The sequence below is a fragment of the Trichomycterus rosablanca genome, chromosome 12 (genome assembly GCF_030014385.1).
Source record: "Trichomycterus rosablanca isolate fTriRos1 chromosome 12, fTriRos1.hap1, whole genome shotgun sequence".
Lineage (NCBI taxonomy): Eukaryota > Metazoa > Chordata > Actinopteri > Siluriformes > Trichomycteridae > Trichomycterus > Trichomycterus rosablanca.
In genome coordinates this window covers 16,516,589-16,544,029 of record NC_085999.1, presented here as the reverse complement: position 1 = coordinate 16,544,029, position 27,441 = coordinate 16,516,589, and the positions used below count along the sequence as shown (strand labels likewise).

Sequence of the window (27,441 nt, the reverse complement as noted above, 5' to 3'; positions counted from 1 at the left end):
CAGTCTTTGTTCACGTGGCTGCTTAGCCCAGCTGGCCGGCAAAGCCGAGACTCGATACGATGTATTCGAGATCAGCTCTGGTTCCAGCGTGTTTTAACCGCTGCACCACCTGAATGGTCCATCAGTTCACAAGTTTAAAGTCAAACACAGCCATGGACAATTTTGTATCTCCAATTCACCTCATTTGCACGTCTTTGGACTGTGGGAGGAAACCGGAGCACCCGGAGGAAACCCATGTGGACATATTGTATTTCCAGTTCACCTCACTTGCATGTCTTTGGACTGTGGGAGGAAACCAGAGCACCCGGAGGAAACCCACGTGGACACGGGGAGTACATGCAAACTTCACACAGAAAGGACCAGGACCTTCTTGCTCGTGAGGAGACAGTGCTACCCACTGAGCCACCGTGCCAACTTACTCTGAAACGTATAAAGATTCGTTTGGGGATTGTAATGACTTCAGCTGTTCAAGGTGGCTGAACTTAAACAAAAATTGCAAAGAAAAAATTACTTTATGTGAATCACTGAAATCTTAAGACCCATCACACACATCCTTTACAAAACCTCTGATTTAAATTGTAAATGTAGCTAGTGAAAATCCACGAATTAAAATAAACTGTACAAACCATTTAACATTACCCGTAAAGTTGCTAGTCTTAACAAAATCATATATATTTTTTAATCCCCAAAGGACTTGACAAATAAAAAAAAAATACAAATTATATATCATTTTTTTAATTAGAGAAAAATAAAATGTTGAAGTTTAGTTAACAATTCCCCAAACACTGGGCTGCAACAGTGACAAAAAGCACATTTTGCCAAACCAGTCATATTAATCAGTGAATACTGTATTGTAATAACATCTTAATAATAATGCTACACTTCCACAAATAATCACTGATTTATATTTACCCATTACAGCTTAATAAATTGATTTTGTATGCACATTTCATACAGCTAAATAGAAATGTATTTGCTGTCCATAACAGTATTTTGACCATCTTCCTTTTTCAAAATGTACAAAAGGTCAAGTGATTTTACATAGAGTCCCATGAAACAAGTATTATCTGTATTTTTAGAGCTGATTGGACTGCATGCTTAAAGCACAAAATTGCTTAAACAAAACAGTGAACAGAACCATAGTAAGTGGAACACCAGAGATAAAACTGGCATAAAAATATACACAAATGCTGAAAGTTTCTGAGTGCATTGAACAACGTCAACACAGAACATCAGCAATGTCTGAAATTCCCCTTAATTGTAGAGGAACAAACATACAACTACACACTAGGCTGTCCAGTGTAGCCCATTATTATGATTTAAGTTGTATTTTTTCAGTTTTAATTCATTTCCAGATGAGGTTCAAGCCTCATCATCATCCGACTGTTCCTCCTCTTCCTCTGAACATTCATCCTCCTCCTCCTCTGTATCAGCAGAATCATAATCTTCGTCTGTGTTATTTAATGAAGGCTGGACTTTGAGAACAATTTCATTATCTATATCTTCATCTTCGACTTTCATAGACCTTCTTCGCTCCAGCACTGATGGTGTGCAGACCGGTGTTACATCCTGTAAACCAAACAGAAATGAGTAAAAATGCTCTGGCTGTGTTGGAACAAATTGTTACGGTTCGCAAATGGGAAATGTTGGCACATGGGTTTCATTGTGCCAACTATGGAACTATGTGAGCTGACAATAAGCTTAAATGTACCAGTTTTCTGTTGGCACAGTTATCTTAATCCAGAAGACAGGTACAGCTGGAGTAATTTTCAGACTGTGCCAAATAACACTTAAAATTACCAACCGAGATGGCAATTCTGTGCAGCAAAAAATATATATAATAAACAAATAATTCATTATTTTAGTGCTAGTGCTAACTGTATGAAAGAATATCAACAATAAAAACAAGGCATGCACCTTCCAGGGTATCTCTCGTTCTTTATCTATTTACTTCAATAAAAAGAATCCTAGCTCTGCATTCTGCTAGCACTTTTATTCTGCAAGTTTTATTTGCATTTATTTGGCTGTCTACTCATTGGAGAAAAGAAAATCATATTTAACAGAAAAACTGAGCTTACCTCACTACAGACCGACACATCAGCATCTAACTGGGATTTCTTTTCTGGAATTTGAGCCGCCTGAATTAAAGAAAAAGAGTTACCAAAACACACTGGATAGATAACACATAATTACAATAAGTGTGTAAATTAAATACTAACAAATCCAGGAAAATCGTAGTCAATGCCCTTTGCTGCCAGTCTCTTACGAAGCTTGGATTCTTTGCTTAGGAGCTTATCAGTAAGTTTCTTCATTTTCTCCGAGTCATGACTTTTATTATAGCGTGCAACGGCAGGCCGACAGGGCTTTTTAAACAATTTCTCAGAACCAACAAAGAGCTTTTCATGAATCTTCTCAGGTGGCACCAGGTGACCTGTCCAAATAAACACAACAGGTTAATTATATCAGTATTCAATAATGATCAACTACAACTAGATAGATCCGTATAATGTTACTCACATTTGATCAGCCTCTCTCCCATAAGGTAGTTGTCCATGGTCTCAGCAACAATCTTGGCTACCTCGTCACAGTCAAACTCCACAAAGCAGTAGCCTTTACTTCTGCCAGTCTGCAATTGTCAACAAATTCATTCTTAAGGTAATCCAACATAGCCATAAAGTTAATAAATCAAAAAAGGAAAATTGTAGGTACATGGGTTTCATTGCACAACTATGCAGAGTTGCCAATAAGCTAAATGAACCACCTTTGTGTCGGCACAATTATCTTACCCACAGCAAGTGATGCGCTACAGGTAATTTTCAGATTGTGCCAGTTAAAGTTACAAAAGTTTCTTGTAAAAGTGGCTACCTTTTTACTTCTGGAGAGCCTTAAGCGTTGAATTTTCCCAAATTGGGAAAAGTATGATCGGAGCTGTGGCTCAGCTAGAGTGCGAGGAAGGTGGCCCATGTACACCACACCTGGACTTAGAGACTAGAAACAGGGAAAAAATTAATTAGGGTGATTGTCAGACAGTCAAGATGTTTACACAAAGAATATTAAAAAACAAAATACATGCTTTACAACAAACAGTAAAACACAAGAACTTAAAGGTATGGCTGGGCATACTATTCTGGGTTCTATCTATCTATTCACTCGGATGCTCCTGTTAGGGGTCGCCGGCGGATCACGACCCGCATTACTGATTTGGCACAGATTTATGCCGGATGCCCTTCCTGACACAACCCTCCCTATTTATCTGGGCTTGGGACCGGCACTACAATGCACTGGTTTATGCATCCCAGTGGCTAAGTACCTATAGGACAATTCAGTGTCTCCAATTAGCCTGGCTGCATGTTTTTGGACTGTGGGAGGACACCGGAGCACCCGGAGGAAACCCACGCAGACACGGGGAGAACATGCAAACTCAGCACAAAAAGGACCCGGACCGCCCCACCTGGGGATCGAACCCAAGACCTTCTTGCTGTGAGGTGACAGTGCTACCCACTTAGCCACATACTATTCTGGGTTATTCTGCCATATTTTAAGTCAGTGGTATTGGTCTATATTGTTTGATGTGTTTTCATAAATAAATGTAAAGAAACTGTTCGAAATCTTACCTATGTACCTGAACAATATATATTATTGTACAGTGGCACAATAGTACATCAACCAATTATTTTTCCATTTGGAAAATTAAAATCTACTTTAAAAGTGTTTGATTTTGGTTTAGTTTAATTTGTGAAAGCAATTCTTAATAGTTTTTAAGGACACATTTAAAGTAATCTATAAGAACACGTGGAAACCTTTTATTACTGATGCAGTATGTAATGTGAGAACTAAATTTGGGTAATGTCAACTGCCTAGTGAGTAGAGCTTTGGGCTATTAAATAAATAGTCTACAGTTAGAATCTTCGCTCTGCCATGCAGTCACCATTGGGCCCTTGAGCAAGGTCCTTAACCCTGCCTGCTCCAGGAGCACCATACAATAGCTGAACCTGTACTGTGACCCCAGCTTTTAAAAACAAGCTGGGATATGCGAAGAAAGAATTTCGTTGTACTGTACACCTGTATATATAAATATGACAAATAAAGGCATTCTATTAACTGGTTTGGGGTGGCACGGTGGCTAAGTGGGTAGCACTGTCGCATCACAGCAAGAAGGTCCTGGGTTCGATCCCCAAGTGGGGCGGTCTGGTCCGGGTCCTTTCTGTGTGGAGTTTGCATGTTCTCCACGTGTCTGCTTGGGTTTACTCCGGGTGCTCCGGTTTCCTCCCACAGTCCAAAGACATGCAAGTGAGGTGAATTGGAGACACAAAATGGTCCATGACTGTTCAATATAACCTTGTGAACTGATGAATCTTGTGTAATGAGTAACTATGTAACCAAAGTGTAAAACATGACGTTAAAATATCCTAATAAATATTAACTGGTTTAAACAGTATAATCTCTCTCTGTCAAACTCAAACACACACAAAACACAGTGTTCCGTACAGCCTCAACAGTGGAGACGTTTAATGATAGAACGTCCATGCAAAGACGGACTATTGTTAACAATGGTGTAATGGTGTTTTACTCATGAGAATATGTCGGGGTTTTATTTAAGTAATAAGTTTAATGCCTAAAGCTTACCGAACACATGGTTTAAACGCTAGTTATACATTTATAAACCCCGCTGTTTATACCATAAATGTATCTGCCGCATCATTACACCGAATCTTTAAAAACGTACGGAACACTGTGACTACACGATACCAAGTAAAGAATGCTGGTGTTAATTCGGTTAATAACAAAACTTGAAATCATTGTTAAATTACTCAACACACGCTAACAAACAAAATCATATAAAGCATATAAATAAACAAACAAAAAAAAACTAATTCACACTTTTTCTGCACACTCGTTAGCCATTAGCTTCCTAACTACACGTGAGGAGAATCTCGTACCTCTTGTTTATTCTTTTTAACCTGCTGCACTTTGTTCTTGAACGCTGCATCCTCGCTGGGGTTGAGAGCCAACAGTTTCTGACTCCGCTTCGATTTCTGCTTTCCTTCTGTCATGGCTAAAACTTAATAAAATAAACTGAATACAGAGCTATTAACTACACGTGAGACTCACGGCAATCACGTTTCTTACTGGAGGAAGTGCTGTGTGGTCATGTCCACACTACTTGCTTTGCTAGAAGCTGTTCGGTGACTAGTACAGCGCCGCTGCAGTACTGGAGGACTCCATTATGCTAACATTATCGTTTACTGTCAAACCAGGGCTGATCTTTACATCAAAGGTGTAACCTCCAGAATATACACCGATCAGCCATAGCATTAAAACCACCTCCCTGTTTCTACACTCACTGTCCATTTTTAGCTCCACTTACCATATTGAAGCACTTTGTAGTTCTACAATTACTGACTGTAGTCCGTCTGTTTCTCTGCATGCTTTGTTAGCCCTCTTTCACGCTGTTCTTCAATGATCAGGACACCCACAGGACCACTACAGAATAAGTATAATTTAGGTGGCGGATCATTCTCGTCACTGCAGTGCAGTGTGTTGTGCTGGTATGAGTGGATAAGACACTGCAATGCTGATGGAGTTTTTAAACACCTCACTGTCACTGCTAGACTGAGAACAGTCCACCAACCAAAAATGTATCCAGCCAACAGCGCCCGGTGGGCAGCGTCCTGTGACCACTGATGAAGGTCTAGAAGATGACCAACTCAAACAGCAGCAATAGATGAGCGTCCGTCTCTGACTTTACATCTACAAGGTCTAATACAGTGGACAGTGAGTGGACACGGTATTTAAAAACTCCAGCAGCGCTGCTGTGTCTGATCCACTCGTACCAGCACAACACACACTAACACACCACCACCATGTCAGTGTCACTGCAGTGCTGAGAATGATCCACTACCTAAATAATACCTACTCTGTAGTGGTCCTGGAAGAGTCCTGACCATTGAAGAACAGCATGAAAGAGGCCTAACAAAGCATGCAGAGGAACAGATGGACTACAGTCAGTAATTGTAGAACTACAAAGTGCTCCTGAATGACAATGGCTCGTTAACATCTCTTAGCAGTTGTCTTGAGGACATAAAGAGGTGGATGGCTGACAATTTTCTTCAGCTGAATGAAAGCAAGTCAGAGGTTATCGTTTTTGGGGTCCTCATCACATCAATAGTGTCTCCAATAACCTTGGTCACTTGTCTACATGTGTCAAAACATCTGTGAGAAATATTGGTGTTATCTTTGACTCTGACCTCCGATTTGATAAACAAATCAACTCTGTGGTAAGGAATAGCTTCTTCCAGCTCAGAAATATTGCGAAGATTAAGCCTTTTCTCTGCTATTCTGACCTGGAAAAAGTTATTCATGCATTCATTTCTGCCAGAATTGACTACTGTAATTCTCTGTATATTGGGATTAGTCAGTCTCTGTTGCGGCGCTTGCAGGTAGTCCAGAATGCAGCAGCAAGGTTACTGACTAATACCAAGAAAAGAAACCATATTACACCCGTCCTTGCCTCACTACATTGGCTGCCTGTTCAGCACAGGATTCATTTTAAAGTGCTTTTATTTGTTTTTAAAGCGCTTAATGGTCAAGCCCCGGCTTATCTCAGTGGTATGCTTTCTCCCGCAACCACACAGCGATCTTTAAGATCAGCCACTCAGAAATTGTTGACTGTTCCTAGGGCTCGTTTGAAGCTAAAAGGTGATCGTGCATTTGCAGTTTGTGCTCCGAGGCTATGGAACACTCTACCTCTTAATATTCGACAAGTACCTTCGGCCGCTGTTTTTAAATCACTCCTAAAAACATACCTTTATAAGCTGGCATTTGAACAGTGAGGAGCTGTGTTAATTTTAATTGTTTAGTCTATTTGTATTTGTTTTATTTTGTCTCTTACTCTGTATTTTTATTTGGTTCTTACTTTTTTATTTTTTTTGTTTTTTTTGTTTTTTATATAATGTTGTGTTATGTATGCTTGTTCGATGTACAGCACTTTGGTCAACGTAAGTTGTTTTAAGAGTGCTTTATAAATAAAATTTACTTACTTACTTACTTACTTACTTACTCCTATATGGTAAGTGGAGCTGATAAAATGGACAGTGAGTGTAGAAACAAGGAGGTGGTTTTAATGTTATGGCTGATCAGTGTATATTGAAGGATTGGGGGGTGGGGTGGGTATGTCAATATTCAGATATGCTCAAAATGATCCCCCAGTATAATGAGGTAAAATTATAAATAAACAATTTTCCTCTTTTTTGGACCAACAAAATGCATCCAGTCGGGATTTGTAAATAACTAAAATGTCAGGGATTCGGCTTTTGTAGTCTGCTTGCCCTATTCTTGTGAGTTTTTGCACTGATATCACCTTTCTCTTGAGATCCCGCCATCTCGCACTTCTCTTTAAAACGCCCAAGTTCAAATGAAAATTCACAGATGAATTACAGAAAAAAATCTGTGTTTTTGTCTTGGTCGGGATCCTTGGGACGCAGAATGCATGACCTGCAAAGCTGACACATGCGTTGTGTTAAATAAAGGTGACAGTTCAGCAAAACACAAAACTGCAGCTAAAAGAAAGAGTTCATCGGGTAAAGACCGGATAACACAGAAGATGTTGTTACTGCTGCAGGGGAAGGATTTGCATTTCACACCACAAAGCATCTCAACAGCTACAGATCAATAGACTGCATGCCTGCCTTGTTAAAAAGTCTTTCCCTGTTTGTTGTAAGTAACGGACTAGCCCAATACTGCTGGAATCCATGGTTTGAATCCTATCTGCCAGTCGACCTACATACAGACATGATGTCTGGGGGGCATCCTGTCCAGGGTGTTACTGCATTGTGCCCAGTGATTCCAAAACTGGATCCACCATGACCTTGATCAGAATAAAGTGGTGGTAAAGTATGAAAATGAAATGAAAAACTATTGATCGAAAGGTTGATGAAATACAAGAATGGAAATAGCAAATGAAATGAAGTTGACCAGACAAACCATGAAATCTTGGGTCCATATTATCTGCACTGTGGGTTATTTCCATACATTTTTCCATACATGAAGATTTGGAGTTGTAAAGGAATACTTTTAATACTGCATAGATTACATACCTTATGTGTGCACTTGCTTAGTTTAAGTATCAAAATATAAGCAAGGTTGTTTTGCATAAAATTAATAATGTATTATCAGCCATTTGCAAACACTTTAATGATTTTTTTTTAAAATAAAATGCTCTGTACAGCAGAAGCCCAGTGTTGAATCATCACCTACACTGCTTGTATAATTACAAGACAACAAGTTAACACTGCAGCACTGTAGGCGATAACTGAACACAGGGGATGTTTGCTTACAGGTGAGGAAGAATTAAAAATGATGAGGATAAGGAGGGATGGATGGGAGAAGGGGAGAAGGGGAGGGAGGGGCTGTGAAGTGGCTGTTTGTTAAATAAATGTCACACACTGTACACACTTCATTCAGCTGTTTGGTAAGAATGAAAGAGCTGTTGACTGGCACACATGGAAACTAAAATCATTTATTTTACAGTAAATGGAAGACCAGAGCGGGCTGAATTTCCTATCGACTGTCCTGCTCAAGATGTCAAAGGTAAGAACATGCTCAAGATTATACAATATTAAAATTATGTATTTAATAGATAGATAGATAGATAGATAGATAGATAGATAGATAGATAGATAGATAGATAGATAGATAGATAGATAGATAGATAGGTAGGTAGGTAGGTAGGTAGGTAGGTAGGTAGGTAGGTAGATAGATAGATAGATAGATAGATAGATAGATAGATAGATAGATAGATAGATAGATAGATTGTTTTTACTTATTTAGGAACTATCGTGCATGCTGATGCAAATGTAGGTGTTTTATACAAGTGTTTAAATTTTAATGTTTTGTTTTTTACTTTCAAATTTTTACTTTTTTACTTAATTATTCAAAATGATCTGTGATCAATCTTATCAATTTATTGTTTCAACATAAACTAGATTACCAGCATATAAAAAAAACAGAAGTGATGCTTTATTGAATCAGAAGCATACCCTCATACTACATGTTACATACATCATTGGTGTCATGTGCTGATTATTGTTTTTGAACTTTAAACAAAATTAACAGGTTATTGATGGTAAAGGAAATATATTTTTTTGTTAAATAATGAAGTGTATGCAGCTCAATTTGAATGACATGGGCCACAGGTGGTGCTGACAAAGCTCTCCTGAAGTGGCAGCTCTCTGTCAAGCACATGCTATTTGTAAAAGTCATGCTGTTTTCTAAATTGAACATGATGATTCACATTATATGGGTACCTTTACAGACCTGTTCCGATCTGCAGCTGAAGCTGGCCCACATGATATCCTGAAGCTCTACAACCCCAATGGCAACATCATTAATATCTCTACACAGCTGACTCCCAACACTCCTCAGTCATGCTACAAGCTGGAGGTGGTTGCTGCTGACTGCAACAGTGAGCCATTAGGTATGGGCCTAAAGAAGTTACATAAGGGGTGTCAAACTTGAAATGGGTTATGGAATATATATATAAAATAAATAAAACAAAATAATAAATAAAATCTAATAATGAAATACACAAGAGTGGTATTTTATTATTTTAATTGTTATACTACACATAGTCCAATTATTTTGTCCTGGAGTCAAACCAAGTTTATAAGTTTTATGAATAAATAACTAACCCTAAATAAATTTGAATATACACTGATCAGCCATAACATTAAAACCACCTCCTTGTTTCTACACTCACTGTCCATTTGATCAGCTCCACTTACCATATAGGAGCACTTTGTAGTTCAACAATTATTGACTGTAGTCCATCTATTTCTCTACATACCTTTTTAGCCTGCTTTCACCCTGTTCCTTAATGATCAGGACCCCCACAGTACCACTACAGAGCAGGTATTATTTAGGTGGTGGATCATTCTCAGCACTGCAGTGACACTGACATGGTGGTGGTGTGTTAGTGTGTGTTGTGCTGGTATGAGTGGATCAGACACAGCAGCGCTGCTGGAGTTTTAAAATGCTGTGTCCACTCACTGTCCACTCTATTAGACACTCCTACCTAGGTGGTCCACCTTGTAGATGTGAAGTCAGAGATGATTGCTCATTCAAGACGCTGACCACAGGGCGCTGTTGGCTGGATATTTTTGGTTGGTGGACTATTCACAGTCCTGCAGTGACATTGAGGTGTTTAAAAACTCCATCAGCACTGCTGTGTCTTATCCACTCATACCAGCACAACACAAACTAACACACCACCACCATGTCAGTGTCACTGCAGTGCTGAGAATGATCCACCACCCAAATAATACCTACTCTGTAGTGGTCCTGTGGGGGTCCTGACCATTGAAGAACAGCATGAAAGGGGGCTAACAAAGCATGCAGAGAAACAGATGAACTACAGTCAGTAATTGTAGATCTACAAAGTGCTTCTATATGGAAGTGGACAGTGTGTGTAGAAACAAAGAGGTGGTTTTAATGTTATGGCTGATCGGTGTATTTTACCACAGAAATTTGTATTTTACAACTTAAAACATTTTAACATAGGTAAATATCTGCAGTGTTTTCTTATTAAATTGTCATGAAAGTATTAATACATTATGCAACCCATTTGTAAACATTTTGACATATTATAGCAATCATTTTAAGTGATAATATATGCTTAATAAAATAACTTCCATTAAAATGAAATCATTTTTAGTAACACATGTTAAAAAGGGTTTAATTGTCTAATAATTTCATTATCGTCTAATAACAAAAACTATAAGAAATGTGCGTATATCCAACTATTATTTATTGCAGTGCATTTTTACATGCTACACTATATGCCCAAAAGTATTTGGATGCCTGACCATGAGCTTGCTGGACACCCCATTTCAAAAACAAATGTATTAAAGTAGAGTGACCTCTAGTGATCCTTTCAGCTGTAAAACAGCCATTCTTCTAAAAATGCTTTCTAAGGGCTTATAATAGATTTATTTCACTTGTTAGTATTTTCCTTGTGGCTAAAACACGTGAATTCAAAATTTAGAAGAGGTGTTCCAATACTGTTTTTCCCCAATGAGTGTATATGATAGTGTCTTTTTTCACAGGATGACATATAGTCAATAGTTAATTGTTTAGAAACAATAATCCAAAAACATTTATTTTTTAATGGCTTCAAAATCAAATGTTATATAACACTGGTGCATTATTTAACACCCGAGCATTGTATCATGGCTAGTGTGATTGTAGGTGATACTATGTAATAATGAAATTTAATTATAAAACCTATATATACTCCTAATGGTGCCGTGGAGGTGGCTGCCTGTTGCAACAGCTCCTGCTCACGTTTGTGTTTTTTCGTACTTTTTTCCTTTCCTGAGGACTTTCTTTGACACAGTGGTGGCATCAGCCATCTTTTATGGAGTGGTATGCTGGGGCAGCAGCATCTCTACAACGGACAGGAAGAGACTAGACAAACTCATTAAGAGGGCCGGCTCTGTCCTGGGGAGCCCCTTAGACCCAGTGCAGGTGGTGGTAGACAGAAGGATGTTAGCCAAGCTGGCATCCATGCTGGAGAATGACTCCCACCCCGTGCATGAGACTCTTGCAGCACTGGGTAGCTCCTTCAGTGACAGGCTGCTTCACCCCAAATGTGGGAAAGAGCGGTACCGCAGGTCCTTCCTTCCTGCTGCTGTTAGACTGTATAACCAGCACTGTTCCAGGCAGATCACACACACACTTTAAATTATTCATAACTATGTGCAACTGTTTCCTCATGTGAAATTATTACAATGTGCAATATTTTTCCCATGTGCAATTATTTGTAAATATTTTTCAGAGTTTTTCCTGACTTATTATTATTATACATTGTTCTTCTTATTGTCTATTTTTTTATACTGAGTGCTGTACTATCCCTTCATTGCTGCAACGATGAGAATTTCCCCACTGTGGGACTAATAAAGGATTATCTTATCTTATCTTATCTTATCTTATCTTATCTTATCTTGTCTTGTCTTGTCTTGTCTTGTCTTATCTTGTCTTATCTTGTCTTATCTTGTCTTGTCTTGTCTCTTGTCTTGTCTTGTCTTATCTTATCTTATCTTATCTTAAAAATCTAATTTAAATGCATCTTTGTAAAGTATGACTATGTCATGTTCTAGGTACAGAGCTAGCAGTGGCCCTTGGCTTTGATCTCTCCTCCATGGAGAAAAGGTAGATATCAGTTCAACTAAACTATATACACTATATATACACATTTTATATACAAATATATACAATATTTTTACAGTGGCTTTAATTACGACGTACTGAAATAAAAACAATAAACTGAATAATTTTAAAGACAAAACAAATATTTTGAAATATATTTTCTGAATAGGTTACAAAGCCTAGAAAAGAAGATTTGTATTGAAGCTGGCAAAACTCCAGGAATTGTTTATGAGATGAAGCAACAGGTGGAGTCATTCAGAGAAAAACTTGAGGTAAGCTCAGGGATTCATTTAGACCACAGTAATTACAAAAGTAACATGTTATAATTGTTATCAGTGGCGCTCAGGTGGTGCAGCAGTAAAACACGCTAGCACACCAGAGCTGACATTTCGATCTCTGCCATCCATCTGGGCTGGGCTCACACATGAACAACGATCGGCTGTTGTTCATACAGGGTGGGATAGAAACTCCTCATAACTGAGGCAATTACGACCTCTGCGGGCTGATTGATGGTGCATGCAGTCGAGTGATAATGCTTTGATCAGGGTGTGGCTCGCCGTACACAAAGCTGATCCACATATGAACTCGCCTCGTGCAGGTGAATAGATGCAGTCGGCTACTGCACATATGTTGGAGGGGCGTGTGTCAGTCTCGCTCTCCTCAATCGGTTAAAAAATATCTAAAAAATATATATACAAAAATTATAATGATTGTTATCAGTTCTTGATACAATAATTGATAAGAAATATTGACAAAACAAGTGCCCCTTTTAGCTATTTTCACAATTACAGCTATAATAAATTGGTTCCTTAAGTGGCATTAAAATGAACAGTTACAGTTACATTTTATCGTGTTAAACTGCAATAAAAAAATTTATGTTTCTGTGTCTGACGGACAAGTACTTGTGAATTACTTCTTAAAATGTAAAAGGTAAATAGAGCAATAATTTAGCTCTGGGATTTCAAGTCATAGTTGTGTTTTCAAACAACCTCAATCAAGAATTCAACTTTGCACTGGCAGAAATAAAAAAAAAAGCCATCTTAGTGATTTAACTCTAAAGACCTGCATTTTGTAAAATCAGTTGTTCGTGACCTTAGTTTCCATGCTACTCACCGAGTTGTTATCTTTTTAGAGTGTGGAGCACCTGAGCTGGCTGGGTCTGTTTAAGGAAATGTCTAAGGGTACCCACAAACCCTCACCGTTCTACCATAAGAGAACACTGCGCAAGACGAGAGAAGAGTGTGAACTTGTGAAAGAAAAGTTCCTCCAAATGAGGTGAGTTTGACACTGTAACTGTCAGTCCCACACAGTAATAATTATTAAAAATTAAAGTAAAATAAAGTAAAATAACCCGTTATGTTCACACAGTTCCTTGGAGGTTTCTGAGGAGGTGAGACAATACCTAAAGACCCCTACCTTTGATAACTGGTGAGTTTTGTTTCATACTATATGGTAATTAAATGCTGGTATCTCTAAGAACCAGTTTAAAAAACAATGCATGGGAGAGCGCTGTACAACACTGTAATGGATATTATTTGTTTTAGTAATAGTAGATTGTATAACATAACCATGGCACTACTGTGTCCCCTGTTGATCTGAGCAACTTTATTGTATAAAAAGATGCAATTTTTGTCTTTTATAACCTTGCTGATTTCCCCAATGCCAGTACATAAACTGCAGTTGAAAAGGGGTGTGGCCAGCTTTACACATCATAGAGAAAGCACATGTTAGCCCTCACTTTACCAGATTTGTAGCTGTCATGCATAGAAAGTTGGAATTTGCAGTAACTGAAATTGAAGGAAAGGTCGATAATGATAATAATAATTAATGGGGCAGGACGGTGGCTCAATGGGTAGCACTGTCGCCTCACAGCAAGAAGGGTTTGATTCCAGGTTAAGTGCTTCCGGTCCTTTCTGTGTGGAGTTTGCATGGTCTACCTGTGTCCATGTGGGTTTTCTCCAGGTGATCCAGTTTCCTACCATAGTCCAGTGGCATACAGTCAGGTTAACTGGAGAAAGAGACTGGAGATGTGTGTGTGTGTGTGTATGAATTGGTTGAAGCGGTAGGAAAAAGACAATGAATGAATGAAAATGAATGAATGAATGACTGAAAGAATAATAATAATGATGATGATTATAATAATAAGGGTTTGGTGGTGCTGGTGCCATGCAAAGATTACCCATTACCCTAATGGGTAAGTATGTTGTACTCTGCAATATATTCACTTCCTTTCCAGTGTGTACTTATGCCTTGCTTCCAGTGTTTCTAGGCAGCACTGGACCACTTGTCCATACTCTAATTAGGGTGAAGAAGGTCCTGGGTTTGATTCCCAGGTTAAATGCTCTGGGTCTTTTCTGTGTGGAGTTTGCATGTTCTGCCCGTGTCCATGTGGGTTTTCTCCAGGTGCTCCGGTTTCCCACCACAGTCCAATGGCATACAGTCAGGTTAATTGGAGATATTAAATTGCTCTAGGTGTGTGGTGTGTGTGTGTGTGTGTGTGTGTGTGTGTGTGTGCGCGTGGATGAATTGGATGAAGCGATGGGAAAAAAGACAATAAATAAATAAATGAATAATAATGATGATGATAATAATAATAAGGGTTTGGTGGGTCTGGTGCCATGTAGAGATACATCCTGGACAGGGCACCCAAATCCAGGTTCACAAAATCTGCCCCTCTCTCCTAATTGGTAAGTATGTTGTGCTCTCTAGTCTATTAACTTCTTTTCCAGTGTGTACTTATGCCTTGCTTCCAGTGTTTCCAGGCAGCACTGGACCACTTGTCCATGCCCTAATCAGGATGAAGAAGTTAGTGAATAATTAATACCAACTCATTTCCCACAAATACAATATGTTTTAATTTGGATTTAATCTTACTGTAGTTCTGGGTCAGTATAGGAATGGTTTTGTAATTTGGTGGATTTACAGTGAAGAGCACTACTCTTATGCAAGTCATTAAATTTAGCATGTACAACCAATTCTATATATTCATTTGAAATGTGTATAGATCAATTACATCAAAAATTGTCACTGCAATCACTTTAAAAAGGAAATTAGAAATTAGAATACTGTCCTGCACCTTGTTTTAAATATTTCATTATTCACAATACTTCAGGTCATACATCAATTATTTTTCTCAAGGCTGAGGATGCTAAACTATTAAACCTCATCAACCTGTGTGAGTTGAATAAATGAGCTCTGCACCTGCTACAACTAAATGGATGTTCATTACAGAAGCAAAGCTTTTTTACCATGCATAAAGAGGACAAAGGAGACTCTGTCCTTTCATCTGCCCGAAAGACCTCATATCATTATGGATGGTTGTTTGGAAGGCTTCACAATCAATAGCAGTGCTTCTAAGCTCTGGGCTTTCAACCATGTATTTATGCAGCAGTCTTCCAGCTTGGTTTTAGAACCCGGACCTTTCAGGGTGTAAAAAACAGGATGCAGCTTTTCTGGAATTGATTCAAAAGAACTGTTCAGAAACAAAGACATTAACTTGTCAGCCTTGTGTTTCTATCAAAGAGCAGCACATAAAGTGTAATAAAGGCTGTTAAGCACGTAATGGGGAGGACTTAACAGCAGCAGGGGTCAGGACCCAGTTGCAGAACTGGATTAAATGAGGTGGTTTTTGTGTAACTATTGCACCACACTGGAAGATATAGTGGCCTGGTCCACTCTGCAAGAAAAGGAGGGGAGAGGGTACCTAAGAACCTCTCAATCCCTACCTAAGCCTGCAAGGAAGAGAGATAGATGGCTACAGTCAGTTGACCAGCTACTCGATCCACCAGCCTACTAACACGCATTTGAGGCCCGAAGCTTCTCTTTTTTAGCTAAACTGGAAAATATTGGTGTTAAGAAGAGAAGTCAATACAGGGAGTTGACTCAGAGCCAAAAGTCAGGCAGTGAGTTAGTTCAGGTAATCAACTCCACAAAGGAATAACTATGAAAGATATAGAAGCAAGGGCAAGTTAAACAAGCTTGAGAAAGCTGTCCCTGTCTTTAACCAAAAATAAACCAGCCCTGGTCAGAAATAGGGATGAACAGATGTCCTTTGAGGCTAGGGGGTCCCGGGTGTACTCATCCACACACTTCTGTTCCGTGACTTATAACAATAACAATAACAACTAGCTACTCGATCCACCTTCAGCTCAGTTACAGCCACTTTTCTCGTATCTCCAACAGGATGCTTTACCTACCTTTTCCTATTGCAGATTAGAGATATTGGGAAACCAGTCGGATTGCATATAAATGCAAGCTAGTCTTTCCATTGATCTCTAAATTCTTGAATCTGTCTTTGCTTGGCCATATTGTTGGTTAGTAAGCTATGCAAGATTGTTGTCTGTGTTGCTATGTGACCAGCAGTCTGTGCACCAATCCCCAGGGTTAACACTAGAAGTGCTGCTCCTCATTAACCTACTGTGGTATCCACATTTATGTTCTTATCAGGTGTGTAAGAAGCAATACTGTTTTTTTGTAAACATTTATTGAATATCTCAGAGATCGTGACATGTTTAGCTTTCACAAGGCCGACAGCACTTGTGTTCTTGTCATCTATGAAATTCGGATTGTCTCAATGAAAGTCAGCAGGCTAATATTCATGCAGTTTCATGCTTTTACTGCCCGTTACACCTCTCAAAACACTGCCCATGAATGCTTTCAGCTTATTATTATTTCAAACTCATCATTATTTTGATCAGCTTCTGCTTCTGTGTATACCGAATCTCATTCCAAATTTCTGTGTCAAACACAGTAAGCTGCTCACAATGTAAGACTTGGCAGAGGTTTTTTCATGATATTTTTTCATAACACAGTCAGTGTGATCTTTCATATACGATCGAGACACGATTGGGAAGCGGAAGACTAAAAGGGATAATCCATGATGCTAGTATTGCTGACAAGTAATAAATGTTTTCAGCTGCCAAGTTAAGATTTGCTAAATGCTAAATGCATAGTTACTGACTTACCATAAATGATGATGATGTTATTTGATGTTCAGGAATTTCAGTTGCAATTTCACTTGAAATAATTATTTATTTACAAGGGATCTTCAAAAAGTTTCTGCAATTTTATATTTTTGTTGGAAACGGTGAGGGTAGTAATTGGTCGTGTCTGAGAGACTGAGAGAGAGCTTATAGTCCAGATTTATCTCCATCTGATTTCCACCTTTTTGGACCGCTCAAATAAGCTTTAAGGAGAAGAAGATTTTGATGTGATGATGATGTGAAAGCAGCGTTGCATCAGAGGCTACGCACTCAACCTGACTATGTAGAAAAGTGATGTTGTTTGTTTTTGAAATTCTTAATAATTAGAGTAAAAAAAGTGTGGAAAGAGTGTAAAAGTAGGTCAAAGTAGGTCAACCATGCGCAGTGCTTTTAGAAAGACATCTCAGCACTCTGACTGGCATACCGCTTGTCTAATGTTCAAGGTTGTTGAATTAGCAGTTACATATTAATCCCAGCATTTAGAACCAAAACTGTTTCCGTTACAATAGTCAGCAAAGTATTATTCTACTGTTAAGCACCATATTACAGGAAAAGTAGGTTATTTTACCTTAATTTAAAAATCTGATTTTGCTGCGCAGCCGCAAGAGGGCAGCAAAAACTGCATGCGGCTCTAGAGCCAACTCAGAACTTAAACCAGTCAATCTACACTACAGGCCATGTGAGGAGCCGAATGAAGGTAATTGACTCATTACATAGTGACTGTCTGTGAATCAGAAAATGAGTGTAAAACCAGGTAACCAGCCTACTGTGTGTTTGAATAAAGCAGACAAAATGTCACCAGAACACAAAGCAGGCTGAAGATGATGGTTATTGTGTGTGTGTGTGTGTGTGTGTGTGTGTGTGTGTGTGTGTATGTGTAGGCAGTGGGAGGATGCTGAGATTATGGTGTTGCTACAGGTGATGTACACAGACCTGGACTTTATCTCTGCTTTTAACATAGAGCTGGATGTGCTGCAGCAGTTTCTTTATGAGGTCTACAAACGCTACAACAACATCCCGTTTCACAACTTTAAGCACTGCTTCTGTGTTACTCAAATGGTAAGAGAGAGGACAATACAGGTTACATTTTGTTTACTTTATTTTTTTATTATAAAACCTATATTTATCTCCTGATCTATTTATCTCCTGATCTATTTATCTCCTGAGCTATTTATCTCCTGGTGAACAGGAAGTCATCAATCATGATGTGTAAACTAAACCAGTTGTTGTTTTGATTCACTTAATGTACTAGATGTAATCATCTATGATGCCAGCATTGCTAAGTTTATAGCTGCTAAGTATAAATTTAACAAATGAAATGCGTAATTACTGACTAAATGACCTTATGGTTTAGCTAGAAAACTGTTAGCTGGGGGCCACTAAGGGGTGCTGCCCATTAATGCCATAAAAACAGCCCTGGGAATGAAATCAGCAGAAGCAAAAAAGGCATAACATCGGAGCTAGTGTTATGGGACCACTTATCTTTTTTTGTGGACCAAAATGAATAGATGTGATTCTCTTGATGACTCCCAGATCAGACCATCTGATAATGTAAGGAGCCTTGGTGTTGTCCTGGATAACCAGCTGACCTTCTCTTCTCATGTAGCCAACATGACAAGATCGTGCCGGTTCCTCCTGTACAACATCAGGAAGATTTGGCCATTTATCTCCATGGCAGCTACTCAGATTCTTGTGCAGTCACTTGTAATCTCACGGTTGGACTACTGCAACTCCCTCCTGGCAGGAGCTCCCATGTCCACTACTAAACCCTTGCAGTTCATTCAAAATGCAGCTGCTTGTTTGGTTTTTACCCAGCCTAAACACTGCCACATCACCCCACTGCTACGTTCTCTTCACTGGCTTCCTGTAGCTGCACACATTCAGTTTAAAACACTGGTGCTCACCTACAAAGCCAAAAATGGACCAGCTCCAAGCTACAGTGTATCACAAAAGTGAGTACACCCCTCACATTTCTGCAGATATTTAAGTATATCTTTTCATGGGACAACACTGACAAAATGACACTTTGACACAATGAAAAGTAGTCTGTGTGCAGCTTATATAACAGTGTAAATTTATTCTTCCCTCAAAATAACTCAATATACAGCCATTAATGTCTAAACCACCAGCAACAAAAGTGAGTACACCCCTTAGTGAAAGTTCCTGAAGTGTCAATATTTTGTGTGGCCACCATTATTTCCCAGAACTGCCTTAACTCTCCTGGGCATGGAGTTTACCAGAGCTTCACAGGTTGCCACTGGAATGCTTTTCCACTCCTCCATGATGACATCACGGAGCTGGCGGATATTCGAGACTTTGCGCTCCTCCACCTTCCGCTTGAGGATGCCCCAAAGATGTTCTATTGGGTTTAGGTCTGGAGACATGCTTGGCCAGTCCATCACCTTTACCCTCAGCCTCTTCAATAAAGCAGTGGTCGTCTTAGAGGTGTGTTTGGGGTCATTATCATGCTGAAACACTGCCCTGCAACCCAGTTTCCGGAGGGAGGGGATCATGCTCTGCTTCAGTATTTCACAGTACATATTGGAGTTAATGTGTCCCTCAATGAAATGTAACTCCCCAACACCTGCTGCACTCATGCAGCCCCAGACCATGGCATTCCCACCACCATGCTTGACTGTAGGCATGACACACTTATCTTTGTACTCCTCACCTGATTGCCGCCACACATGCTTGAGACCATCTGAACCAAACAAATTAATCTTGGTCTCATCAGACCATAGGACATGGTTCCAGTAATCCATGTCCTTTGTTGACATGTCTTCAGCAAACTGTTTGCGGGCTTTCTTGTGTAGAGACTTCAGAAGAGGCTTCCTTCTGGGGTGACAGCCATGCAGACCAATTTGATGTAGTGTGCGGCGTATGGTCTGAGCACTGACAGGCTGACCCCCCACCTTTTCAATCTCTGCAGCAATGCTGACAGCACTCCTGCGCCTATCTTTCAAAGACAGCAGCTGGTTGTGACGCTGAGCATGTGCACTCAGCTTCTTTGGACGACCAACGCGAGGTCTGTTCTGAGTGGACCCTGCTCTTTTAAAACGCTGGATGATCTTGGCCACTGTGCTGCAGCTCAGTTTCAGGGTGTTGGCAATCTTCTTGTAGCCTTGGCCATCTTCATGTAGCGCAACAATTCGTCTTTTAAGATCCTCAGAGAGTTTTTTGCCATGAGGTGCCATGTTGGAAGTTTCAGTGACCAGTATGAGAGAGTGTGAGAGCTGTACTACTAAATTGAACACACCTGCTCCCTATGCACACCTGAGACCTAGTAACACTAACAAATCACATGACATTTTGGAGGGAAAATGACAAGCAGTGCTCAATTTGGACATTTAGGGGTGTAGTCTCTTAGGGGTGTACTCACTTTTGTTGCCGGTGGTTTAGACATTAATGGCTGTATATTGAGTTATTTTGAGGGAAGAATAAATTTACACTGTTATATAAGCTGCACACAGACTACTTTTCATTGTGTCAAAGTGTCATTTTGTCAGTGTTGTCCCATGAAAAGATATACTTAAATATCTGCAGAAATGTGAGGGGTGTACTCACTTTTGTGATACACTGTACCTTCGAGGTCTAATCAAACCTCGCTCTGTACAATGCAACCTCCGAGCCACTGGTCTCGCTCGACTTGATCCTCCACCCAGGACTCGAGGAAGACGAGCATCAAGGCTCTTCTCTGTACTTGCACCCAAGTGGTGGAACGAACTTCCTCTGTCTGTCCGAACATCTGAGTCTCTCGCTGTCTTTCAAAAATTATTGAAAACCCACCTCTATACTAAGCACCTAAGATGACTTACTTATTTACTAACTCTGTTATTCGTTTTTTGCAAAAAAAAAACAAAAAAAAAACTTTGGTTCTAACAGGTTTTAGTAGATTTGTGTTCTTGGACTGTTGTTTACTTGTTGTTTAGAGTAAGGTAGTGTTAACTATGGATTCACTTCAGTTTGTTTCTGTTTGTTAAGGAATCATACATAACACGTTTATTAAAAGTATTTAACGTTTGACAAAAGTGCATTGTGGATTTTAACAGCAAAAACAGCCAACTGGAAACATGTTTATTTCAGATATTTATATTAGATAGTATTAGAATGATAATATATTTGCATTGATTTGCATGTTTTTCCATGCATTTGCATTTTAATATAGGTACTTTATGTTTATTGACAGTTAATATGTAGCTCAAGTATGTACTGATTTAGGCATGCAATTTGCAAAACCCTAATATGGTAACTATTAGCATGTCATACAGCTTATTTTACATTCTTGTCAATATTTCTGAGCTCATACTGTTCACATGTGTTTGTGTATTCTTTTTGTTGGCAGATGTATGGCCTTATATGGCTAACAGATCTGAGGAGTAAGATTGACAGCATTGATCTCTTAATCATGTTGACCTCAGCTGTGTGTCATGATCTTGACCACACTGGCTACAACAATGCCTACCAGGTGGTAGAGACAACTTATCATGCTTTTTGTGCCAAAATGTTGCATTAAATATAAACACTGCCTATTTTTATTGATTTATAGTTATTTAATACCAACTGTCCTAACTTTATACTGATTTGTAGATAAATGCTCGCACTGAACTCGCCTTGAGGTACAATGACATTTCACCATTGGAGAATCATCACTGTGCAGTAGCATTTGAGATTCTGGAGAAGGTAGCTCATGCACATTCTTTGATTTCAGAATTATAGCATAGAATATCACATTAATATACTGTATTACTGTATTACAGTTTAACAGATTTAATGTTTAGTCTGGCATATTAGGTAACAAAAAATGTTATCTTATAAAGAATGAAAGCAAACAGGCAACATGTTATCTGATGTTCTCTATTAGTAATATAAAAATCAAACCTATATCTTTCCTTAGTCCCAAATGCCTGTTTTCTATTAAAAACCCCTCTGTAATGTCATCACTCTTGTCAAACTGTATGAGTAATGTGTGTCCTATTGTTAAATTTATATTTATCGGGTTCGAATCTCAGCTCTGCTACTGGTCGGCTGGGCACCCTCTAGCAGGCATAATTGGCTAATGCCTGCTGCAGACAAAAATTGGCCTCCAGTCTGCTATGTGGAAAAAGACCGGACAAAGGGGGTGGGGTTATCAAAGCTGTGTAAGGACCTTGGTTGCCCAGGGCACCTGTAAAGAAAGTAGAGGGGCGCAGAGATTGGGCCGTGGCTCTTCATGCGAGAAGCCAACCTCACACGCAAATTCACCGAAGTCTGGGATAATAAGCAGGGATTAGTAAGTCTCCACACACATTGGAGGGAGTGTGTGTCGGTCAAGACACACCCTCCTTGGATGCTGTTGAGGTCCCCAGCAGAGGATTGGCTATGGTAATTTGGGAGAAAATAGGGGTAAAATGCAAAAAATAAATCAATTAATTGATTAATTTTATTGATTATATTTACATACATTATACTGATTATATTATATTATTATAATACCATAGTCTGGGATAATAAGCAGGGATTAGTAAGTCTCCGCACACATTGGAGGGAGTGTGTGTCGGTCAAGACACACCCTCCTTGGATGCTGTCGGGGTCCCCAGCAGCGGACTGGCTACGGTAATTTGGGAGAAAATAGGGGTAAAATTCAAAAAATAAATAAATAAATTAATTAATTTTATTGATTATATTTACATGTATTATACTGATAATATTATATTATTATAATACCATATATATATATATATATATATATATATATATATATATATATATATATATATATATACATACATACATACATATAAAATATCTTGGATTTTGTAAGGTATTCTCGCTTTCTTGGCAAAATGATTTCTAAAAACATTATTGTCATCTCGTGATTATGATTACGATTATGTTATGCTGTAGCATTTTTACCTTGAAACAGTTTACTTAAGCCAGCAGGCTATATCTGGTCCTCAGGCTTTGAGTTTAACACATGACCTAAACACACAAACATGAAGAATCTTTGTAAAAGTTATGCGCAATGAAAATGCCCTACTCAATTTCAACCTCTTTCAGACTGACAGCAACATCTTCCGGAACCTGACAACAGATCAATACAAGAGGATAAGAGAAGGCATAATTAAGTATGATAGCTTTCACAAATTGAGTTACAGAACAATAGATACTCAGTTAAAGGCACAGTGTGCAGGAGTTGTATTTTTATTTTCCTCAGGTGCGTCCTTGCTACAGACATGAGCAGGCACACTGAAATTCTCAACAAGTTTAAAAGCATTCTGTCTCAGTTTGACTTCAGCAACAAGGACCACAGAGATGTGGTAAGATATTCTATTGTCATCTATTTTAATGTATTCAAATAATTGTAACATTTGGTATAAAAGATTTAATACATATACTATATAATTTAAACCTTTGCGTCCTGCATACATGCAATAACATATAGGAATCACGTAGAAGTGCTGAATGTGCCTGGCTTGCCGATAATAAACCTGTGTTTTGTTTTTTTTGTTTTTTACATACAATTTTATTAGCAGTAAATGATACTTGGTCCAATGTTTGGACAGCTTTGGTTAATTTTCTGTTTCTGGGTGGAAATAAGTTAATACATCCTCTACAGTGAATAAAATGCATTTAAATGCACAACTACTGTTTATTAAAATAAACATACTGCCGCTCATGTGGTGCAGCAGTAAAACAAGCTAGCACACCAGAGCTGACATTTCGAACTCATCAGTTTAAAACTCAGCTCTGCCTTCCAGCTGAGCTGGGTGCCTACATAAACAATGATTGACTGTTGTTTAAACAGGGTGGGAGCTGGATAGGAACTCCTCATAACTGAGGCAATTCCGACCTCTGCTGGCTGATTGATGGCGCCTGCACAGAGACAAGGGATAATGCGTTGATCAGGGTTCAGCATATGAACTCACTTCGTGCAGATGAAAGGATGCAGTCGGCTACTGCACAAGTGTGTCAGTCTCGCTCTCCTCAATCAGGACGGGGATCGGCATCGGCAGGGTCTGTGTTAAATCCTGAGCTCTGTTTCCTGCCTTTGTAGAGTTTGGTCTGTTCTTCCACCTCCCAAAATTGCCTATAGGTTCAAGTGTAAATTAATGAGTAATGTGTATTGATCTGTAAATGACTTGTTTGCTGTCACCCCATCTACGGTGTATTCTCAGCTTGCTTTCATTGTTCCTAACCTCTCTTGATCCACTGTGACCCTGACTTTGCATAAATAACACTGTTTGTTCTATTCTCTAACTGTGTATTTGTGGAAGTACCAGAACAAGCAATTACATTTATGGATAAAATAATTTGTTCTTTTAAAATCAAACTATTCAACTATTACAGAGTTTATGCTCTTTTCTGTTTCAGCTTATGATGATCATGATTAAAGTGAGTGACATTTCGAATGAAGCGAGGCCTATGGATGTGGCTGAGCCCTGGCTGGACTGCTTGTTGCAGGAGTTTTTCAACCAGGTGACAATTTAAACTTATTTAAAATTATTCAAAAATTTATTTCCAAAAAAAAGGAACAAAAATTAAGGTACTGTATGGGGTTAAAAATTAAGGTACTATATGGGGTTAAAAATTAAGGTAGTGTATGGGGTTAAAGAATTAAGGTACTGTATGGGGGTAAAAAATTAAGGTACTGTATGGGGTTAAAAATTAAGGTACTGTATGGGGTTAAAATTAAGGTATTGTATGGGGTTAAAATTTAGGTACTGTATGGGGTTAAAATTAAGGTACTGTATGGGGTTAAAATTAAGGTATTGTATGGGGTTAAAATTAAGGTACAGTATGGGGTTAAAATTAAGGTACAGTATGGGGTTAAAATTAAGGTATTGTATGGGGTTAAAATTAAGGTACTGTATGGGGTTAAAATTAAGGTATTGTATGGGGTTAAAATTAAGGTACTGTATGGAGTTAAAAATTAAGGAGCTGTATGGGGGTTAAAAAATTAAGGTACTGTATGGGGTTAAAATTAAGGTACAGTATGGAGTTAAAAATTAAGGAACTGTATGGGGTTAAAATTAAGGTATTGTATTGGGTTAAAATTAAGGAACTGTATGGGGGTTAAAAATTTAAGGTACTGTATGGGGTTAAAATTAAGGTACAGTATGGAGTTAAAAATTAAGGAACTGTATGGGGTTAAAATTAAGGTATTGTATGGGGTTAAAATTAAGGAACTGTATGGGGGTTAAAAATGTAAGGTACTGTATGGGGTTAAAATTAAGGTATTGTATGGGGTTAAAATTAAGGTACTGTATGGAGTTAAAAATTAAGGTACTGTATTGGGTTAAAATTAAGGAACTGTATGGGGGTTAAAATTAAGGTATTGTATTGGGTTAAAATTAAGGAACTGTATAGGGGTTAAAAATTTTAGGTACTGTATGGGGTTAAAATTAAGGTACAGTATTGGGTTAAAATTAAGGTATTGTATGGGGTTAAAATTAAGGTACTGTATGGAGTTAAAAATTAAGGAACTGTATGGGGGTTAAAAAATTAAGGTACTGTATGGGGTTAAAATTAAGGTATTGTATGGGGTTAAAATTAAGGTACAGTATGGGGTTAAAAAATTAAGGTACAGTATGGGGTTAAAATTAAGGTACAGTATTTGGTTAAAATTAAGTTATTTTATGGGGTTAAAATTAAGGTATTGTATGGGGTTAAAATTAAGGTACAGTATGGGGTTACAATTAAGGTACAGTATGGGGTTACAATTAAGGTACAGTATGGGGTTAAAATTAAGGTATTGTATGGGGTTAAAATTAAGGTATTGTATGGGGTTAATATTAAGGTACTGTATGGAGTTAAAAATTAAGGAACTGTATGGGGGTTAAAAAATTAAGGTACAGTATGGGGTTAAAATTAAAGTACTGTATGGAGTTAAAAATTAAGGTACTGTATGGGGGTTAAAAAATTAAGGTACAGTATGGGGTTAAAATTAAAGTACTGTATGGAGTTAAAAATTAAGGTACAGTATGGAGTTAAAAATTAAGGAACTGTATGGGGGTTAAAAAATTAAGGTACAGTATGGGGTTAAAATTAAAGTACTGTATGGAGTTAAAATTAAGGTACTGTATGGGGTTAAAATTAAGGTACTGTATGGGGTTAAAATTAAGGTACTGTATGGGGTTAAAATTAAGGTACTGTATGGGGTTTTAAAACAGCCCATGCAATTTTCTTTTGGAAACCACTTAGAGTGACATGGAAAAGCTAGAGGGGCTTCCTGTCACACCATTTATGGATCGGGACAAGGTTACCAAGCCCTCCTCTCAGACTGGCTTTATTCGTTTTGTCCTGTTTCCACTCTTCATTGAGCTGGCCAATCTCTTCCCCTGTCTCGAGGTGAGCACAAAGCTTGAACTTCATTTTTTATTTTAATAACAGCTGTACAACACAACCTGGTATAATAATTGCTCATTTGTGTCTTACAGCAACACATAATTGACCCTGTTAGAAAAGCCCTGGATTACTACACGGAAATGGAAAAGGCATTTGAGAGGGAGAAGCAGAATCAGACCCAGAATGAAAAAATAACCAAACCTGATGAGAGGGCAAGGTCAAACCAATCTGAGCCTTTAGCAGAGCCAGGACAAACACTAAAATCAAGCTCGGTGTGAACAAAGTTTCTCAGAAATAGTGATGTTGTATGAGCATCTCCAAGAGGTTCAGAAGACAAGCAGACCCCTGAAGACAAGGATACAATAAAAGCAAACTTATTTTTGGTTGAAGTGTGTTAATTTAAAAATCATGTTTTGCTGTCAGTTTTCTTTATATTTGTTAGTGATTGACTTAAATAGTTCAATTTAGGCCTACAATGCCTATAAAAGATTATCATACACTGTAAAAATCCTTAGGTTTTATCACATTACACTACAAAATTACATTACAAAATTAAAATAAAGGAATCTAACTGAAATTAAATCTATTTCCAGTTGTTTTATGAACACATTATGAGTGGGATGGTGGATTAGCATTGTCACCTCACAGAAAGAAGGTCCTTGGTTCAACACCCCAGGTAGAGTGGTCCGGGTCCTTTCTGTGGGGAGTTTAAGTTAGGTAAACTGAAGATACGAAGTTGCTTGTAATGGTGTTTGACATGAACTTGAACTGATGAAGCATGTGTAACCTGTAAATACCCGTCGGGCGGCACGGTGGCTAAGTGGGTGGCACTGTCGCCTCACAGCAACAAGGCCCTGGGTTCGATACCCAGGTGGGGCGGTCTGGGTCCTTTCTGTTTCAAGCTTGCATGTTCTAGTGTCCGCGTGGGTTT

At 38.6% G+C, this 27,441-nt stretch overlaps 2 protein-coding genes and 2 non-coding genes across 4 annotated transcripts; 1 reads left to right on the top strand and 3 right to left on the bottom strand.

The window, feature by feature from the left end:
• Positions 1 to 713: 713 nt before the first annotated feature.
• On the bottom strand, positions 714 to 5,118 carry nifk (nucleolar protein interacting with the FHA domain of MKI67). Its single transcript, XM_063005950.1, has 6 exons — positions 4,941 to 5,118; positions 2,866 to 2,988; positions 2,518 to 2,626; positions 2,220 to 2,431; positions 2,079 to 2,138; positions 714 to 1,569 (listed from the first exon to the last, which is right to left on the bottom strand). The coding sequence occupies exons 1-6, from the start codon at positions 5,052 to 5,054 to the stop codon at positions 1,363 to 1,365; spliced, it is 825 nt and encodes a 274-aa protein (XP_062862020.1). The 5' UTR covers positions 5,055 to 5,118; the 3' UTR covers positions 714 to 1,362.
• LOC134324764 (small nucleolar RNA ACA64) lies at positions 1,642 to 1,778 on the bottom strand. The gene has a single exon (XR_010014225.1). It is a non-coding gene; the product is annotated as a small nucleolar RNA ACA64 (small nucleolar RNA).
• LOC134324763 (small nucleolar RNA ACA64) lies at positions 2,698 to 2,825 on the bottom strand. Its single transcript, XR_010014224.1, has one exon. It is a non-coding gene; the product is annotated as a small nucleolar RNA ACA64 (small nucleolar RNA).
• Positions 5,119 to 8,501: 3,383 nt separating the features above from the next.
• On the top strand, positions 8,502 to 27,034 carry si:dkey-219c10.4 (high affinity cGMP-specific 3',5'-cyclic phosphodiesterase 9A). The gene is made up of 14 exons (XM_063005336.1): positions 8,502 to 8,589; positions 9,314 to 9,475; positions 12,156 to 12,207; positions 12,374 to 12,476; positions 13,337 to 13,479; positions 13,573 to 13,632; positions 18,068 to 18,245; positions 21,529 to 21,651; positions 21,774 to 21,866; positions 23,223 to 23,290; positions 23,380 to 23,482; positions 24,537 to 24,641; positions 26,367 to 26,513; positions 26,603 to 27,034. Exons 1-14 carry the CDS (start codon positions 8,502 to 8,504, stop codon positions 26,786 to 26,788), a joined length of 1,611 nt encoding a protein of 536 aa, XP_062861406.1. The 3' UTR covers positions 26,789 to 27,034.
• The last annotated feature ends 407 nt before the right edge of the window (positions 27,035 to 27,441 follow it).